At 42.1% G+C, this 19,718-nt stretch overlaps 1 protein-coding gene across 1 annotated transcript in view; it reads right to left on the bottom strand.

The window, feature by feature from the left end:
• The window catches only part of LOC125765774 (3-hydroxy-3-methylglutaryl-coenzyme A reductase), a 34,020-nt gene that overhangs the window by 1,942 nt on the left and 12,360 nt on the right, over positions 1–19,718 (bottom strand). Inside the window, exons 2-5 of the mRNA XM_049431237.1 lie at positions 15,591–17,093; positions 5,248–5,335; positions 3,432–4,004; positions 84–1,790 (exon numbers count right to left, since the gene is read on the bottom strand). Of these exons, the coding sequence (XP_049287194.1) occupies positions 84–1,790; positions 3,432–4,004; positions 5,248–5,335; positions 15,591–15,918 (2,696 nt within the window). The 5' untranslated portion in view covers positions 15,919–17,093. The remainder of the gene's footprint in view (positions 1–83; positions 1,791–3,431; positions 4,005–5,247; positions 5,336–15,590; positions 17,094–19,718) is intronic.

The following is a 19,718-nucleotide window of genomic DNA, read 5'->3' as shown; positions in this document are numbered from 1 at the left end:
AAAATGGTGGAGAACAGATACCGTAATTAAAATAATGTCCAATTGGAACCCTTACACCTTTTCCCCCACTCCTGAAGACGTACCTGTTGTGTCGCATATGGCTGTTGACTAGATCGCTAGTGACCAATGCCGACAAAAGACTCAGTTCTCCGGCCATCACTGTGGCACAGATGATGCGGGCCAGTTGTTTGGAATTTTCAGCCGGATTCGTCGGATGGGAACCGCGCACACCGAGCAAATTGAGACAAGCTCCCTGTCCGGGCAGTCCGGTTCCTCCACCAAGCGTTCCTACCTCGAGCGATGGCATCGTGCAGGTGATGTACAGATCCTCACCCATCTCACCACACGTTTCCATGTTGGTCGAGCAGTTGCTGCTGGTAACGTTCTGGGCCGGATCCTGTCCGGTCGCGATGAAGATGGCAGTAACCATGTTGGCCGCGTGCGCATTATTGCCTCCTATGCTACCTGCTACGGCCGATCCGGTCATGTTCTTCAGCTTATTGCACTGCACCAGTGTACGTGCGTTTGTTCTAAAGATCAGCTCTAGTTTGTCGGCCGGGACGATCGTTTCACAAACGACACGCTTGCCGCGCCCTTTGATCCAGTTGATGGCAGCTGATTTTTTATCCGAGCAGTAGTTGCCGCTGAGTGAAATGATCACCATCTCGGGAAAAACGGTTTGAATTTCGCGCAAAGCCTTTTCCGTACCCTTCGACAGCATGTTCATGCCCATTGCATCGCCGGTGAAAGCGCGGAACCGAATATACAGCACCGGCCCATCCATGGCAATGTACAGGTCCTGTAGGCGAGCGTACCGACTGGTCGAATCGAATGCTTTCTTAATACGCTGAAAGTTTACCTCTGATTCCATCCATCGTTTGGCTTGAGCCGCTAGCAGTACATTCGGAAACCGAACGCATGGGGCACGTGTCATTCCGATATCCTCACAATAACTCGTAACGCCACAGATCGAGACGGCTTTGCAGCCGCGATTTGTACTGGCCACGAGGGCACCCTCGGTAGTCGCCATCGGTACGAAGTATTTCTTGCCATCAAGCAGCAGCGGCCCAGCATACCCAACTGGAATCGGCACGTATCCGATCACATTTTCGCAGCACGCATCCATTACCTTCGAGTAGTCATAGTTGAGGTACGGCAATTCTTTCAACAATCCAGCATTACATCCTGCATCCTTCAGCAGCATCGAACGACGCAAACGAACTCCTCGCTCAGCGTCATCAATAATTTTTTCGATTTTATATAGCGGACATACACTACGACAACCGCGTACAATCATTTCCACCTCGGTGTCGGTCAACCGCTTGCCATGTCCATCGTACTGCAATATCTGAACACACTCCTCCAATGGTCGTGGCTCGCGCTCAACCTCGTCTTCCTCACTGTCGAGCAGAACCTGTTCCTCATCATCGTCGCTCGCCGTTTCGTGCAGCTGCTCACCTTCCGCATTCTGTTCCACCAACGTGTGCTTTCGCACCTTGCGCCCGATTCGATCATTTCCGATCATACTCAACTCACTTTGGGTGGCTTTTTCCTCCACCATGACGGTTTCGGCCAGAGTGAATGTAACCGGCGGTGTACTGATGGCCGGTGGTCCTTGTTTTTGCTGTCTACTTTCATTCAGTGCCGCAGCTGCGGCTACTTCCTGTTCATTTGCTACAGCATGTATTAGATGATCAGAGAGGTGGTAACGGTCGAACAGCAAAAATTTGGCACCGAGTGTGATGATGAGAATGTACGTAAAGATCTGCTCTAGACTGAATGACAGCAAGCTGAAATCGATACAAAGAGAATGTTGAGTTAAAATGTGCGACTTTTATACATTACACATTTCCGTTAACAAACATTATACACATTGAACGAAAATTTTCACTCAAATATTATAGAAAATAAGTTAGTTTTGAGTATAAAATTTAATTTTGCATTTAAAATATAAAAAACAACCTAAAATCCTATCCTTCATGGAGACGCATGGTGAATTTTAAAATGTTTCTTCAAACTCTGAGAAGCATGGCCGCATGCTCCGTACATCTTATGTATAAACTAAACTTAATATCGACCATAACAGACCAAATATTTTAATGAACAAGCATGTCTGTAAGGATGGGAGACATTTTCTTCTCCCACTCCTTTCTCCCATAACATCTACGCAGCAGGGATTTTGATCTTGTGGTCGATCTCGATTTCTTCAAAGTTCCTTAATAAGCGCGGACACCGTGAAACATTGTTTTGGTTGTTTCGCATTGTTATTATCGGTAATGTGAAGTTCCTTCCCTGTACTAGTGAGTAAAAATGAAAGTGAATAGTGATTCGGACCTGTGCAATTGATTCAACAAATGACTCGAGGATGTGGTCAATGTCAGTACATCCGTTACAAAACTTAGAGTCGGACATGCCTATGTGGCGTTCATCGCGTAATCTTTCGAAATAAGTCTAGACATCATTCGAATGAAAGTGCGTGAAATCGTAAGACTAGGAGCTTGGCTGCTTAAAGCCATTTGATAGGCGTCCCAATGCGTCTTCTCATTCCCTAACCCCAAACCCGGTCTAAGGCAACAGGTCTTAGTTGGAACTGTCCTTTGACACTCATATACTCATTGATGGTGTAAAGTTTATTTCCTCCTTTAACTATTTTCCTTGTGCATCTCCTAAGATTATCATTTCCATTCTCTCTCATTCCATTCCATTCCATTTCCATTCTCCATTCTCATTCTCTTTTAGAGAAATAATTTTTTTTTGAATCGTTAAATCAGGAATGTGCGTAATTTCTCAGAAAGAGGACCCATCCTTTTTCTATCCTTTTTTATACATTAATACATTACTACCGATTCAAAATCATTGATTTCGTCTAATGATTCTTTCAGATCAGATCAGAATCAGATCCAACCAACACTGGTTTTATTTTGATCATTTCCTGTTTTCTTAATAGACATCTTAATAGACTATAATCGAGGTGCTTATGATCATTTCGACTGTTTCTCCAAGCAAAATCAACACAAACTTTGGCGCTCATATACGCACATATACGTGTGGCGTACTAAAAACTATGTCAAGATCGTCAGCTGACTTCGATGTTGACAAGAGATGATGGTGAACGGCTTCTTGCAAAAAAAAATATAAATAATACAAAACAGCAACTCGCTACAATAAATTTTCCGCCTCGTAGGAGGAGTAAGATAACATTTGAGATTTCTTGTTTTTCATTTTTTGCGAACGAACGTGATTTGGCGGAACAGCTGGACCAAAAGTGATACAAACGATTGAGACAGTAAAGGAGAAGAACAGAAATTCTCGCTGGTATATTGGGCAGAATTGGGCCAACAAGAGATTTATGACATTGTTCATTGCCGGTGAAACAATTGTTGTGCTTTTGCTGTTTACATATAGAACATAGTTTTCCTGTTACTACTTACTGCATGATCATTTCGGAGAATTCACTCGTATCCGTCTTGTTCATTGCGGCCAGATGCTCGTGGGCCCGTGACGCAATGATCTGTTCGGCCGCGTCCGACTCTTTGTCCGAGTTAGGAAACCGGCTCATGACGTGCACGACGAACAGCCCACTGGACATAATCACCTTGACGCGCTGTACGACTGGATTCGGTTTGCAGTCCTCCTGCAGCAGCATGTGCCTGATCAGTCTTTCACCGTTAAGCTGCTGTACCCCATTGCGGCCATTGTGCGTTAGCTCCAGTATCAGCGATAGACAGGCCGGGTAGAAGGTCATGAAGACGATGTAGTTGACTAGTGCGGAAAGCACGGCAAAACCGCTCAGCAGTTCCAGCCGCTGTACACCGGAAAGTGTCCCCACGCCAATCACCAGCGCTTCGACGAGCGTGTCGAGCGACATTGCCGGTCCGAACACTTCCATGCCGCGCGCAATGTTGGTCGTTACCTCAGACTGGTTGGCACCGCACAGTGCCAACTGTGCCAGAATGCCGGCCCTCGACAGGTCAATCAGCAGCAGAAAAAGGAACAGCGCGTCTCTGTAACGATCAACGGGAAGGAGTTAAGTTATATTGAAGTTTTGTGACTCTGTAGGCAAAAACCTGCACCACACAAAGAGAATTGTTAATTACATTATGAACAACGCTTTCAATCAAGAGAGCAAGTACTTCCGACCGAGAAGTGTATTGTCCCGGCTAACCGTTAATGTGAAGGGGAAAATGACCTATGGGTAGTAAGCTAACTTTCAACTAACTAAGGTTGTTAAAGTATGATTTTTTTCTTCTGCACTTTCAAGATCACTTAGAAGTCATGTGGGGGATAAATGTCGGAACTCGGAATATTGGTCGTCCAATCAATTGGTAGTTGTGGAACCAAATTATTGTCGATCCGTACCATTGAACTGTAAGGTTTAAGCTACTGATGAAGGTTAGATAGATTTGAGGTGGTTTTTTTCCTTTGTGACACTGTACACAACCTAAACAGTAATAAAATGAATATTTTAAGACGCATACACTGACCACGGCTGGTTATTTTAAACTTTTCTGCAGCATTGTAATGGATGAATTAAGCTGTTCAATGTCAACTGCATCAATCAAGCCCCAAATGCGTCAAGGTTTTTAAATTTGATTAAGTATCTTTCCTGTCTATCAAGGTAGATGAATACTCTGATTGTATGGAGTTGAGTTGTTTGTAAGGCTCTTTTTCCTAACATTATTTAACACGGGTTTTTTTTCTATTTCTTAAAATTTTCATATCATTTCCTTTCATACCTTCATCAGTGAGTCGCTAAATGATACCGGACATTTTTGGGACACAGTAATTAACACCTAATTAGAGATTTCAATAAAAAAATCCCATTTATCGGTAGTTGAACTATGCTTAAGATAATTACTTCCAATAATATTTACGTCAAACGTTATAACCTCCAGGTTTTAAGTTCTAACATGAAAAACTTGTTTGCGTCTATTGGCTCATTCTAGCTACTATCTAACAATCTTTTCGAACACACCGAAGATCCACAAGCAATCTCGTGCCATGTTTATTTGGTTTTTGTTATACCTCGTAGGTATGGGGCCACAAGCTGCATAGCTGTTTGGGTATTGTTGTAAATGCTAAAGATACACATTTGAATATGAAAGCCAACCCAAAATTCAAACAATTGCTTGCCGCGGACCAACCAACAGCTATCATGCTATCTTCGACTGATCACTCGCTTTAAAGGTTTTGCTAGCGTCATGAAAAGACCCGAACCGATATGGATGTAGAATCGTCTTTACTTACTTTAGATCGGATATTTCACAACCGAGGATGTTTAACACGGTGGTAGTAAAGATGAAGCTGGAAAATAGCGCAAACAGCGCGGCCAGACCTGAAAGAAGAAAAAGGACAAAATCACATCAGCACTCGCGCGTACTCTTCATTAGTGAAAGATTTTTTTTGTCATTCTCCGTAGATAGTGTTGTAAAGCAACCGGAAGCGCTCGGTACAGTATGTCAAATGGTTGTATATTTCGGATATTGAATTTGAAAGGTTATCGTCTTACCCTGCTGGAGGTTACAATAGGACAATAGCTACACGAACGCGCAAGGACGCTCAGCAGATAAATGTTCCTTAACACATGCTTGACCGCTCCATACGTGTATGTTTGTTTGCTAATTGAACAACTGATCAAGCTGATGATCCCGATGAGTACTTCTGCACGGAGTCGGCAAGGGTTAAGTGCTGCGGTAACATCACTACCGCATGTTAGATGTGTCCGTGGGAGACGACAAAAAGCTCCAAAAAGCGCAACAAACACGCATGAAATGATCGCGACAAACGTGATCAATTTCCGCTCCTTTCTCAAGTTTCTTTTTGCCGGTTTGCATTGTAGGCACGGGTGATGATCGTTTCCAAATCTTTATAAATAATGAAACTCGACTGCGCACACACGGTGAGCCCGTTTGTGCAAGGTTGTTAAAACATTTAGAAAATGAATCCCGTGAAGATTTGCGCCTTTTTAGCAAATCAATCGACCGTTCAAGGTAAGCTGGCTCCACACCACCCCACCCATCCCTACCAACCCCTATATATGCCTCCTCCCCTATATATGTCGGACTTCATGCGATCAACTAATTCGAGCAGTTCGAGCACAAGATCAACATGGTCCGTGGATTAACGGTTTCTTAACCAGAGAAATCCGAAGAAAAAAAGAAAAAGTAATCACGAACCAAGCGAACTAGATTGATTTTCACGGTCACATCATGGCCAAACAATCCCTGGCCTTCGCCATAAGTGAGGTTAGGGTTTTGAGACCCGGAGGGGACCGGAAACTTGAAGTGACAAAACCTGCACCATCTCGTCGCACACCGTGGCAAGATTGGGTTCGTAAAAACGTTATGTTCTGCAAGAGGTGTTATGTAAATTATTGCAAAGCACCGTAAAACGTTTCTGTTTCACATCCATATTCAGCACAAACAGATTTACGGTTCTGTTCCACATGACATGTGTTCTTATGACGGAGGGAAAACGCATAAAGGTTGTTAACGGTTTGTACAAAATATCATCTACGATCGTTTTGCTCTTTTGGTTCTTTAACAAAAATGTCTCATTACCTTTGGAAAATATTTAAAATAAATGAAAGAGTACTTATTTGTGATATAGAACCGCAACGTACTGTATACGAACATTTGGTTTTATAAAGTATTTAACAAATACAGTGGAACGCCGATTATCCGTGCTCATCGGGACTCAGCACTTGCCGGATAAGCGAATATCACGGATAATAAGCATAACTCTTTTTATTGATAAATATTAGTATTCAGTCTGTAATGGGTGGATTTTTTTCTAAAGCTCAATGTTAATATTCTTAGGTAAACTTTGCAAAACAAATCTTATCTGTTTACAAATCTTGAGTAAATTGTATCATACCCTATTGAGGCTTTTATTTTTTGCCATGATCGGTTTTGTAATTAAAATGGCAATTCGCCTTTGAAACTGTCCTTTCCGAGCTGTATGGATAATGAGACAGCCGGATAAAAGGTACCCGGATAATCGGCGCTCCACTGTATGTAGATATAATAAATAATTTGTTTTTTTTTATACATATAATTTCTCCTACAAGAGACCTAATACGTTCATAACATGCATTTTGAAGGTACTTTGAGTACCGTACAAATTGTTTTAATTTTTTTAAACCTTCTAGTGATCCCTTTCACGTAGTTTTCAGGACCACGAGGTTTTTATATTTTTATTTTCATATGTTGAACTGTTTTAAATTCGTATAGGTTTTTTCTTCGTTTACGAAAAGTTTAAAAGAATTATATCAATCACTTGCATTTTTATGCTTTATTTTTTCCAATAAAATCATGTGTTTGAATTTCAACGGTACGCACTTTAGTATGTAATGATCAAAGTAATTAACAACAGCAACGGCGATGGAGAATATCACGCACAGTATGAGGTTCGCGTTAAAGTTCACACAACAAGGGCGTACTTCTCGCTATGGCAAATAAAAAAACACTTTAAAGGAAACATTAATACACTAGCGGAATCCGGAAGATACCGACATTTATGCTTTAAGTGCATTGCTTTGGCCACCACCCGCTAGTACGCTAGTGGTCGTGTATTTAACCATGCGTTAATGGCATGGCCTTCGTGCTTAGTGTGCTGCATTGGTGCACCATTGTCCAACTTTAGCCGAATGCAAAGAAAGCAGAAGGGACACGGTAACACAGGCAGGCAGCATATTCCGAAAGTGGCCGAAAAATGTTGCGGGAGGGAAACGCAATTAACGCAATATAGAAAACAAACGTACACATCACACCAACGCGAACCGTTGGTCCGTGTGCCGTCGCCCAGGCGGAATGTGGCCGCACTGTAAGAAGGGTGGTGCGTGTACGATGCGCACGCGGTAGTTCGCGGTAGTTACTTTCTCCGCAAATACTCGTTTTTTCGGAGACGCGACTCTGCACACACCACGGCGTTATCATAGTCGGGCGGTAAACCGAACGCGGAGGTGGTCGCTTCGTTGTTGAAGAAATTTAGTAGAAGAGGAGAGAAAAAAAAGCACTTTAAACATCGGCGTAATATGGACTGCTGGAAACCGGTCATGCGTGTACTGCATGAAGGGGACGACTTCGAGTTGCGTGGAAACGATAGGTTTATTTGTACGTAAAGAAGATACCCATTAAAAAAGGTTTTGTTCTTATGTGCAAAATTTGTAAACTGTTGAAAATATTTTATTGAAATAAAGAAACAAACACAACGAAACAACTGAATCGCACGATTCGCAAGGAAAGTTTCTCTGTTGAGCCTCTGATCATAGAACGCTTGTGCTGGTGATTGACACGATCGCTATGCAGTGTGGATTATTTTTTTTTTTTGCACACATTTTGTATCACACAGTAGATGATCGATGATTGTTATCATCAGTTAGAAACTACATCAACAAGACGTACGATGTCATTCGCTAGATGACGCTCCTCCATTTTAATGCCATTATCGTCGTTGCCAGCTTACGCAATATAGCGTTTGACTTATCAGCATACGGTTTCTTTTACTTCGCATCGTTTTGTTAAGTGCGTTGACAGACCGAGACCGCGATCTATGCCGTGGTAAAAATTTCCATTTCATCAGATGGCACAAAAACAAATGAAAGGAAAACGAGTTGAAAAAAAGCCGCAACTAATTCAGGTAAAGTTCATAAGAATTACATTATTAGATAAGATGGGTTGGAAAAGGTACAAACGAAGAAAAAAATGAAATAAAAAATTAAAAAATAACAATTTTTTTGAATTTTGAACAAACAAAGTATGAACAAAATTTGAACAAAATTCAAAGTATATTAAGAATATATATTAGTTAAGTTTATATCAGGGAAGGGAGAAATGTAACGTTTTGGGGAGGAAAAGCTGCTATAAAAAAATGCTATAATAACAAGTATAGTAGAACGTCGATTATCCGGGGTCGGATTAACCGGCGGGCGAATTAACCGTGCTCCGAAAACTGACAGGTCTTCAACCGTTACGAATATTTGTACTGATGTCAGGTTGGTTAAAATTATTGAAATCGTCACCAAACGATGTATTTTGAAATGATTTTATTTTACGTTCTAAATTTTAATACTTATTTGATAATAATTTTCTTGATCCAGAATCATTTTTAGCATCAAAAGGACAACCATAATATATAGTATTTAGATACTATATACGCTTTATCTAGATAAATAAATGATCTTGATATTTAAGCAACTATTATCCGTGGAAATCGATTAACCGGCATGAGTCCGGTCCCCGAATAATCGACGTTCCAAAACTGTATATAATGATTTAATGTATCGTTTTATAGGCATACAAAATGTACACGATCTAGCACGGCAGTGATCATGATTGCTGAACGATTTGTAACTAGCACGAAACGTCGTTCATGTGACACGGAATGTCAATGTCGTATGTCACGGCCCACCATCCTCTGACACAGTGGCGCCTTTAAACTTGATTCACAACCATACTAATCGAACTCATGGTGAAAGCGCCCAAAAGAAGATGCAGCAAAACAATAAAAACGAAAAAACAAACGAAAACATCATCCGGTTGAAGCAAAAACCGGAAGTCTAATTTTGAGGTTAAATTCATCCGTCCTGTGCACTCGCTGCGACCCGGTTCCTTTACTTCGTTTTTGCCTAAACATGCTCGATAAACACAATCCAATGACCCCAAAAAAACAGCAGCCAAACAGCGCCAATGTACATCGAAATCCGTTCGAAATGTAGGCTCGATGAAGGCGTCTTGGCGTTGCTTCGCGTATAATACGAAATATTCCGCGGATCGTTAGTACGCGCGCCGCCATACGGTAGAGGCTTTGATTTTGCGTTAACTTTGGAAAGGTGCCAACCGCTTAACTGATCTAACCGGAGCAGTGAACAAATACCACTACCACCTTCGTTCAACCCCCGGTGTGTATGTGGATGCGGTGGCCCCATATTTAAAGTGGGTCAGTGAATCGTGCTCGTGATCGTGGTTGGTGCACCCGCTTTAGGGTGGCTTTAGGCTGTATTGAGGGGTGGTTGAAGGTAGTACGGAGGTTTGACCACCAGCCGTCCGATCAATCGATCGGTCGCGCAGTGTAATCGAACGGATCAGTATTTTTTTTACGAATGCCACACGTGCATCATGTCACACCAACACCATCATAGCGTTTTAGTATCCTAACTTTGAGGAGACATATCACAACGTTTAGTTAACCTTGGTGTTGTGGCGCTTAACAACTCTCTTTCCATGTGCATTCTATAGCTTCTCTTTCGTTGCATCTTTTAGCATCGAGTTTTTACCGGTCACACATAAACATAGAAACATTTTGTTTGGTAACCGAAAGAACTAACAACTAGAAACAGATCTATCACCGAACCGGGTTTTGGTTACGCACAATCGTTAGAATGCATGCTGGAATTGTTTAAAGTGAACGTATTATATTCGTATAATTCAACAAAAAAAATGTCGGAATGACGTAAAAGGACGAAGAAATATTTATTTTTGTACACACAACATCGTCGTCTTCGATCGTCTTCTCCGATCTACATGTATGGAAATGCTAAAGTTCAGCTTTTGATACCATAAAAATACCACCATAAACTCTTTCAGTAAAGCAGAGAGTGACGTCAAATATAGCAGGGTAGCATAATTTAAAGAATCACCAAAACTAAACCGGTTTATTTAACGTCACCAAATGCTGCCTTTCTCTGTTTGCTTGTTAAGTGTTGAAGAGATACAGCAACTGGTTCGAAAGAAATCTGACTGATTTTATGATATTCTATCGAAGTCGAATAAATCAATTATCATGTCTTCTTTCATTGGTATTCCGATCGCGAACACTAATATGTTATATTCTTGGTGAAATTTAATACAAAATTATGTAATAGGACAGACCCAGACTATGCAAAACAGTCGTCGGAGAATAGAACACGGCACACAGTAATCGCCTTATTCGAATAAATTAACAATATTGATCGTCTAGACGAAACCACTGGTGTTCTTACATGATGTTCAGTTTTTCCACTTCCTTGAAGCGAGACGAAACATTTCACTGTTTGTAACGCGATTGTAAGCCGTTGGCCCGCATTTCATGACCAACGCAACGGACGACTTAAACGATACAGTCGACGCGAAGCGCGCCTGTAATTCACGCATCATCACTTTACGAGCTTCTCAATATGGTGACCATTTTATTCCTCATCCATCCGAACTATTAAATGGATCTTTTTTTTTTTGAAGTGTTAGATTTCACTTTTTTATGGCCACCATCACACAACGTTAGGGGGGGAGTGGGAGGAAGGCAACAATATGACATAAGCAATACGAGCACATATCAATCGAGCAAATCGTGGAGCAATTAAAATTGGATACTTTAACCCCCTTTGTTGCAAGCGCGCACCTGTTCCGTGGGTCTGGTAGGATTCGCTCATTGCTTTTCATCTCGCAAGATGTGTTTTCATACGGGTTCAGGAGTCCAAAGAAAGGTAAACGTTAGTGTCATTAGTGACGTCATGCGGTGAAACAGTTGCGAAACGTATCGGAGCACTCGAGCTGAAGAAGCGACGAAACGTTTCGATGCCGCTGTTTGAATAAAACCGATTGGGCATATATCTCTATATAGTGAGGCTAGGCACATTTTAGCATACTTCCAATCGCAACAGGGCGAACAGCAAAACCGGTAAGCAAAAGACAAAGACATAGGACGGAAAGTGAATGGCACAATTTAGGGTTTGTTGGTTTTTGTGCATTTCGTGCTATATTTCGAACGATTCTTGTACAGTGGGAATTATCGTGAAAAGCCCCTTCAAGGAACACAAGTTTGAAGCAGTCGAACAATCAATCATGTACCACACCATGCCACCCACCCTACCTACACCAGGTATACAGCCAATTTGGTAGGAGTATTGATGTAATGTACTTAAATGCTTGAATTTCTTCCTTCGCCACGTGCGTGCTGGCGAGGTTGGCGAAGAAATTTAGTTATGCTATGAATTATGTAAAGTGGCCAGCATATGCGTCATGTCGTTCCAGCACCGTTATGGATGGGTTTTGTTTTTATACCTTTGCCTAGGAAAAAAAATATTTAATTTTATATCATATCATTTCGACAAAAAAAAATCATAGGTACAAACAGCTTTTGTGTACGTAAGGAACTGTTGGTTGAAGCCAATCTCAGAATTCGTGGTTGGTTGTTTGGTTTTATAAGAATAAGAAAAAAATGGCACAAACACAAAAAACCCTAAAGGAAGCCGAGTAACAGAAGACGTTATGCCAATTTGCGTTTTGCCCGCGATCAATAAAGGCATAAAACTATGCAAATTATGCGAAAACTTTGCATTCCATTTGCGTCATTTAACACATACAGATCTAGCCCAGTGTTCGTACAGTATATTTAAATTTTAGAGCGACATTTTATCCGAAACAAACAACACCACTGTCCAGAACATCTTCGCAGAGACGTGATAATTTTTAAACCATTCTTCTTCCGAAGATCTTTTTTTTTTTGGTTCACACGCCAACGAAACATAGCTGTGTGATCATGTGATGGATGCCGCATGGAAATCCAAGAATAAAGCAGTACTGGAAGGAATTCCCAGCAGGAAAATCCAGAACAACGAGCCACATTTATGCACACCTTCCTGTACCGTGGCTATCATTTACACCGGGACAAGCATTAAAATAAGAAAAGACTGCAATTATAAATTACGCTTGACAACACAACACAAGCAGTAAAAAGAAAGCAACATGATCGTCAGCAACACACCTGACATTCTTCTCCCATCAAGAATCTCCCATCAGCCCAGAGCAAAACCAATATCATTGACCTGCGATTAAAATACCTCTGTCGTGCGAGTTTGACGTCATTGGCAGGGAAATCTGTACCAGACCTGTACCTTTCTAAGAGAGCGAGAGAAAATAAAATAAAAATTGTTGGAAAATCCGATCATCAAGAATGCAGGAAAGATGGAACAGGTTTGTTCTTCTGTAATCATGAACAGGCGAAGAATTGCTGCAGATTTTAAACGCATGATGAGCCCCTCATGACGATTACTTGAAAGGATACGGTTGTCCTTGAACCGTAGTTACACCATGCATACGTTCCCTCCCACCGGTTGTGCAGGTTATGAGTAAGTGCTGCACGAGAATGCAATATTTTATGCTTACGCAAACGGCATATTAATGGCGATGCTGTGGTGCAACAAAATGCTCTTTGTGTCGACGCACAATGAGGCCCCAAGCGACGATACGACCCAAAGATAAACAGTACTCCCAAACACACGTTACGGATGTAAGTATTATCACTTTCGGCGATGATGTATCGGGGAAATAGTCACCATTCTTATTACTTTGTTAAATGTCCATGATCTTATAGTTGCTTTTAATAGCAGCAGTAACAACTTTTTTTTCTGATGTTCTGATCTTCTATCCAATCGCACCTGATCACATCGGATCCTGCATATGCATATCGAAGCGGGTGTGGCACGTACCACCTGCCGCTGTTTGTACACGTTCTTTGCAGAACGAAGTGCATGATCGTCCATGATCGAGTAGTGCTTTCGACCGTGCTGCAGTTAACTGGTTGCATCAAGAGGTCGCTCGCTCATGAAGGTCGTGCACTGCCGCCGCAGCCAGTGCAGGGTGGGAGATCATCAGTTCGCACCGTCACCTCTATCGTCACGGTAATTTTTGCCTTTTGATGACGACGAACATAACATAAGGGATAGTGGAACTTCTTCCTGCGCCAACGTTACCTGCCGAGCATGACATGAACTTGATCACTTGATTGGAAGGCTGCGGACACGTAGCAGGGTAGCTTATGAAGCGACTGCTAGCGTTACTAATAGCGTTCGCAAACTCACTACTGTGTGTGGCCCTACGATGTGGCTACCCTTGACTTCCTTCCCAATGTGGTACACAGCACCGGGCGAATGGGGTGTTCCGTACAAAAACCCCGGATCGGAAGAGCATCGAAACGCCATTCGGTATGTCACACCATATGCAAACGGAACGCCCCACCGGTAGGTTGGTTACATTCCTCGCCGGGCAAGCTCGGTTAGGAAAGCGAAGATTCGCACAAACGGAACCGTGGCGATAACCTTGATCGGATACTTGGATGGGTTTTGCTGAGAGCATCTTCAAGTGTTGCTACTAGAACTCGCACGACTCGTCCACTACCGGACGGTGGACTGTCGGCAGCAAGTATGGTGATTTGTTTTACGGAGATGCGCAAATTATCGCCTTTTTATGCGCACATTTAGGCAGTGTCGCACGCTTGGGATGTACTCTTGTCCGCGATGAACTTTTTGTACGTTCAAAACGGCATGACCGATTGAGCAGGCATGGGGCGTATGGTCAAGCATATTGAATAATTTACCATCCACCGGTTCATGCGAGTGGAAAAATTGTAATCTGAAGTAATGTGTACTCACTATAAAATATTCATAATTGGCTTTATTAAATAAATTAGCAAACTTTGTTGATTCGTAATTCCTTATCAATAAATTTCCCCACATTATTTAATGGCGGGATATAGCAAAACATTGATATGTTTTAAAACTGCAATAGCTGTATCAAGACCCAACAGAACACATGAAGCTGATTGTAATGTTTTGAATTTACTTTATTATCATAATTTTCATGAGGTTTCCGTGGGATTTTCCCAAAAAAAAAAAACAAAAATCTCTATCCGCTTCGACCAACGGAACCTTGCCCTTTTTTTTTACCAGACAACAAATCAGGTTTGATCGTTTAACGCCAGTTTCGGTGGCCGCGAAAGTTTTTCAACGGGGTACGGCCGTACAGTCCAATTTCCACAGTTGACCATAAAATCGTGGCGATCGTGGCGCGTTCGCTAGATTGCACGGGCCACTTGCAAGCCGCGGTACACACACTGGCAGCGAAGAAGCTAACCATGGGTTTTGCAAACACCCCACACACGGGTGCTAAATACCATCTAACAGCATAAGCAAATGATACCACACTCTTACAATCTCGCCCCGATTCTTCGCTGTCTCATTTTATCGCGTTTACCAACGGAAATTGCCTCGCGCGGTTCGAACGAACCTTCGCGCCAGCTCATGCACACACACACACACACACGGACTTTCGTACCGGGGTGTATCGATCCAATGTGGCTTGGAAACAACGATGGAGGCAGACCTGATGGACTGTTGATATATCATCCCAATTTAAGCTTCATGGAAATTAAACAAATTCAAAGTTGGAGAAAATGCATCTGAGTGAAACGTCGGCTGAAGAAGGTCAATGACGGTGCCGTGTGTATGCAATCTACGCGATTAGAAAAGAGAAAACTTCAATTCATCAAACAGGGCGTAAGATCGGACGGTTTTCAAGGTACGGTGGCAAATTGATCAAAAGGGCACACCAAATCTGGAGAAGGTCTATAACCGTTTGACAGTTTATGGTCACGCTAATGCCGGTCTTTCCTTTAAAACGAGCATATTAAAGAGACGGTTTTCAGTTTTGATTTCTTAGCACGAATCGTCCAATGTCCAAGCTTTAGATGACAGCTCCAAACAGATTTTGAAATAGAAAATATAAAAGAGGAGAGAAAAATAATAAAACTAGACAGGGAAATACAATGTTACTCACCTAGTATATACTTCGATCCTAGCTTCTGCAGATGACAGAAGTGATAGTAAATATATAAAATGGCCGTGCAGCGCACCAGCATCATTAGAATGATGTCGATGATGTTTCGAGTAGGTTCCTCGCACATCCCTCCATCGACCGTACGCTGTCCATAGCGCCAGCTAGTGCACGAACGCAACTGCTCGGGATCATCTGCCGTTTGTGCAACGTTATTGTTCTTATCGATCGAGAGGACGCAGGCGGTCAGAGAGACCAGCCCGATGATCACCTCCCACGGGTGGGAAGCGCAGAATTCGCCGTGCGCACGAAACAAACGTCCCAGACGCATGGTTGCGGCGGATGCTGTCAAGTCTGTCGTACGAGGTTCGGTACCGTGCGGCACGATACACACACACGTGCCAAAGGGTCGTGGCTTTGACCTTTGTCTTAAATTTTCAACACTGCACAGCACATAAGTGCTGCCACACGCACAGGACGAACGGATTGGTGGCTGATGATCGCACCCGATGCACACTACGCCTAACTACTACCAACATTCATTCACGCACATCCACGCACTATCAAAATGAAAAATAAAACCCGTTGGCTGCGAACGCGAACAGGTCCTCTCGAAAAAGCGGTATAAAATTAGAAAATCATCTGCATGGCGCATTGGACTTTGGACTCCAGCGTACTAGCCCCCACCAGCATGCGAAGCACTAGGATTGTATTGAGCTTTGAACCGGAAATGGAAAAACTCGCGCAAGACACTCTTTGTTACTATTTGGCTTTCTACTTCGGTTTTCCTACGCTCTTCGCTTTCCTGCCCGCTCAACTATCACCACGCGGCGGATGGCACGATGATGCTTGGGCGGCTGCAGCAGCCACGGATCATCCCCACTTGGGCACAGTTTCGGTCGTAATTCGGTTGTCCGCACGGAAGGTTCACATCCGGGCATACGAAAGAGAGCAAACACAGGCAACCGTGCCGAGGGCCACAGGTCTCACTGAGAGTGCGATACTGAGAGTCGCGAGCACCGAATATGTCACGTTGTATGCGAACGAGCATGCGTAAGTGCGTGCGTGAAACGGGCTGAACTGTGCGAAGCAAACGCGGACAACACGAAACCCCCACCAACACAGACAACGAAAAAACCGGCGACGGAGACAAACGTGGCACACACTTCTTCACCGCAGCACGGTTCCGATGAGACTGAGCCTGCGGTCGCAATATCTTCAGCCTTTCTGCCTTTCGGTCGGTAGATGCTATCGCGGTGACGTCAACAACGGTTCACAGATTTTGCTCGCTGCCCCGACACAGGACAGTCCTTCTATTCTTTACGTTTCCGATGCGCTTTACAGCAGCGGTCTTCACGTGGGGAAAATGCTGCACAGGTCAGGTTTTATGCCGCGTTGAATATGGGAGCGGGCTGTTGATGATTTCTATTGTCTGGTAAACGGCGTGTTCTGTTTTCTCCGGTACGCTTATCGGCGACGGATGTTATTGGAAGAGGAACAACATGCCTGAAAATAAATGAAACAAAGTATTTTTAGTATTGGGTGGACATTTGTAAGCGATCACAGATATGGAAACGTTGAAATAATGTTCATTCTTCTTTGTTTGTTGCAATACACAACCAAACCGATGCGGTGGAATATCTGGTATTCAAAGTAAGTTTACTTATATTAAGCACTAGAGAGACATCTTTTTATTAAGAAGAAAAACGTGAACTAAAGAGTTAGTTTTAACTATAAGCTTGCGATATAATTAAGTAAACTAAAATTGGTTTACAGGTTGATCGACATTGACCAAAACACATGATCAAAATCAACGTTTCAAGAAATAAACTAAATCCTAATTTATTCTCTAAAGAGTAAGAACGAGGTAGATGATAATGAAACTGTTTTGAAAAAAATGAAGAAATCGTTCCTGTAGATGATCTTTCTGAGGCTTGCTACCACATTAGATAACAGCGCATAGTACATTCATTGATGAATACGGTCTCAATCAACTGTTGGAACGCTATGCACAAGGCCACTACAAGCACGAACGTACGCACGCATCCGTGTAACGCCAACAATCGTACATCGAAGGTAGGCGATGAGTGTGTTTAACTCATCTTTTAAATAAATGGTCTGGCAGACGCGGCTATCTGGCTACGTTGGTGTCACGGTGGTCTTGCAACCTTCGCGCTGCGATTGGACCAATATTTGTTGAAGTGCTCACACATGATACCTGTTGCGGAAGTTTGGCATCAATTCATCTCCGATTCTCCTCACCAATACTTGCGATCAACGCGATCGTAGAGGATATAACGCTGTCATAGACAGTTTATGTTTATATGGTTCATACATATATGGTTCATTACACGGATTGATGCAAGTTAGAATTCCTTGCTTAAATTGAAGAAAAAAAAGAAGAAAGATCACTGTAAAGGCGTTGGTACATGGCCCGTGAAGTCAAAAAGTTTGCGGTTGAAAATAGAGGAAGCTGCAAACTTTACGTCAAAAAGAATTTTAGCTCGTCGAGCTGAAATCGTCAACCGCAAACATTTTGACATTGGGTTGAAAACTCCCGGAAAAAACGACATTACATTTATGTTCAATAATGTTCATATTTTTAAGGAAAACTACTATATAATCTCCATTGTAGTTTTATTCAATCGAAAAACTCAAATTTTTCGATTACCAAATTACCTAAACTGCCTTTAATACGTTCGGCACAATGTTTATGCAAAGAAACGACAGTAAGTTTGCGCCAACATAAAATTTCGGGCGTTCATGTGAAATTCACGCGGCTAAACGAACCGAAATCTTTTTGACGTAAACTTTTCAATAATTTGAGTTTGCGCATGAAGTTTGCGGCCCATGTACCAATACCTTAAAGTAAATTTCACAGATTAACATAAAGAAGGTCTGAAGTACCTACTGAAGTCAATTTTCTCTAATAATACAGCAGTTCCAAAAGGCATGTACATAGGTCCATTTTCAAGTATTCCGAATATTTTAATGTTTTTTTTTCGAATTGTGAAGTCCGGATTAATCGCGGACTACGAAAATCTTTGGTGTCGACATTAACTCCGAACTCTAGATGAGTTCCGAATTAAGGACCAAACTACGAACATTAATTAAAAGAAGTGAACAAATCTTGATCCGTGTTGGTGTTGCACAGAAGATGTTCGAATAGTATTAAACGTTAGAAGTATTCTATCTATTAGTATTCTATCTGAAGCATTACAATTAATTCTTAAATTTCTTGAAGATTAGAGTCTAATGTTTAAATTTGGCGGAAGTTGCGATTGTATCGGTTTCGTATTGTTATCTAAGTTATTCAAAAAGTGAAACACGACACTACCGTTCATTAGTAGCTGTTAAATGTATAAACAAAATGTGGTGCTGAAATTAGTACAAAGATATGTTTGCTACTAAGAGCTGAGCAGGGAAAACTTACATTCCTTTACATTTCTATCGAAATAATTCGAAGCAATATAGAAATTGAACGTCAAGCTAGCAGTAAAATTAATCATGTTTACGAGTTCATGACCCGATCGTATTAGCAGTTGCCAAACAACCGCCCTTTACGTTTTGCGGCAAGTAATAATCAAAACTTAAACCATATGGTGAACCGAATTGATACCAAAACAAACAATCCCATTCCGAAGTTTGAATGGGTGGAATTGATTGTAATACACACAAAAAAAAGAAAGCTAAAAACACTGATTCATATGATATGTGCCACAACACAATGAACCAATTCCATTCTTAAAGTGCTATTTACGCTTTATCGCGTCATAAGTTACAGGTGCTATAAACAGCACACGGCTGGAAAATGTCTACATCCGCGCGAATAGCACCGTTGAATTGTGATTTGCACTTCTCTCTTCTGCAGTGCCACACGAACAATTCAGCGCAACTGCGCTTAACTTCATCTCACACTTCGACGGGGGCTAGGTGAGCACCAAATCGGTGAAGATTTTTGCATCGACGTAATTCGATAATGAGTTCAAACTAGAGTGCCTAATTGCCGAGCAACACGGTTCGTCATAGTTTCCAATTAGTCAGCACGCAATCAACGCTGACGTAAATATGAATAATTTTTCTTTTTGTACCTAAAAGTCAAGATTATCCCCGATCAACGGGTAGGGGCGT

Source organism: Anopheles funestus, chromosome 2RL, assembly GCF_943734845.2.
Source record: "Anopheles funestus chromosome 2RL, idAnoFuneDA-416_04, whole genome shotgun sequence".
NCBI lineage: Eukaryota > Metazoa > Arthropoda > Insecta > Diptera > Culicidae > Anopheles > Anopheles funestus.
The sequence above is the reverse complement of the archived record's forward strand: the minus strand, read 5'-3'. Positions and strand labels throughout refer to the sequence as shown.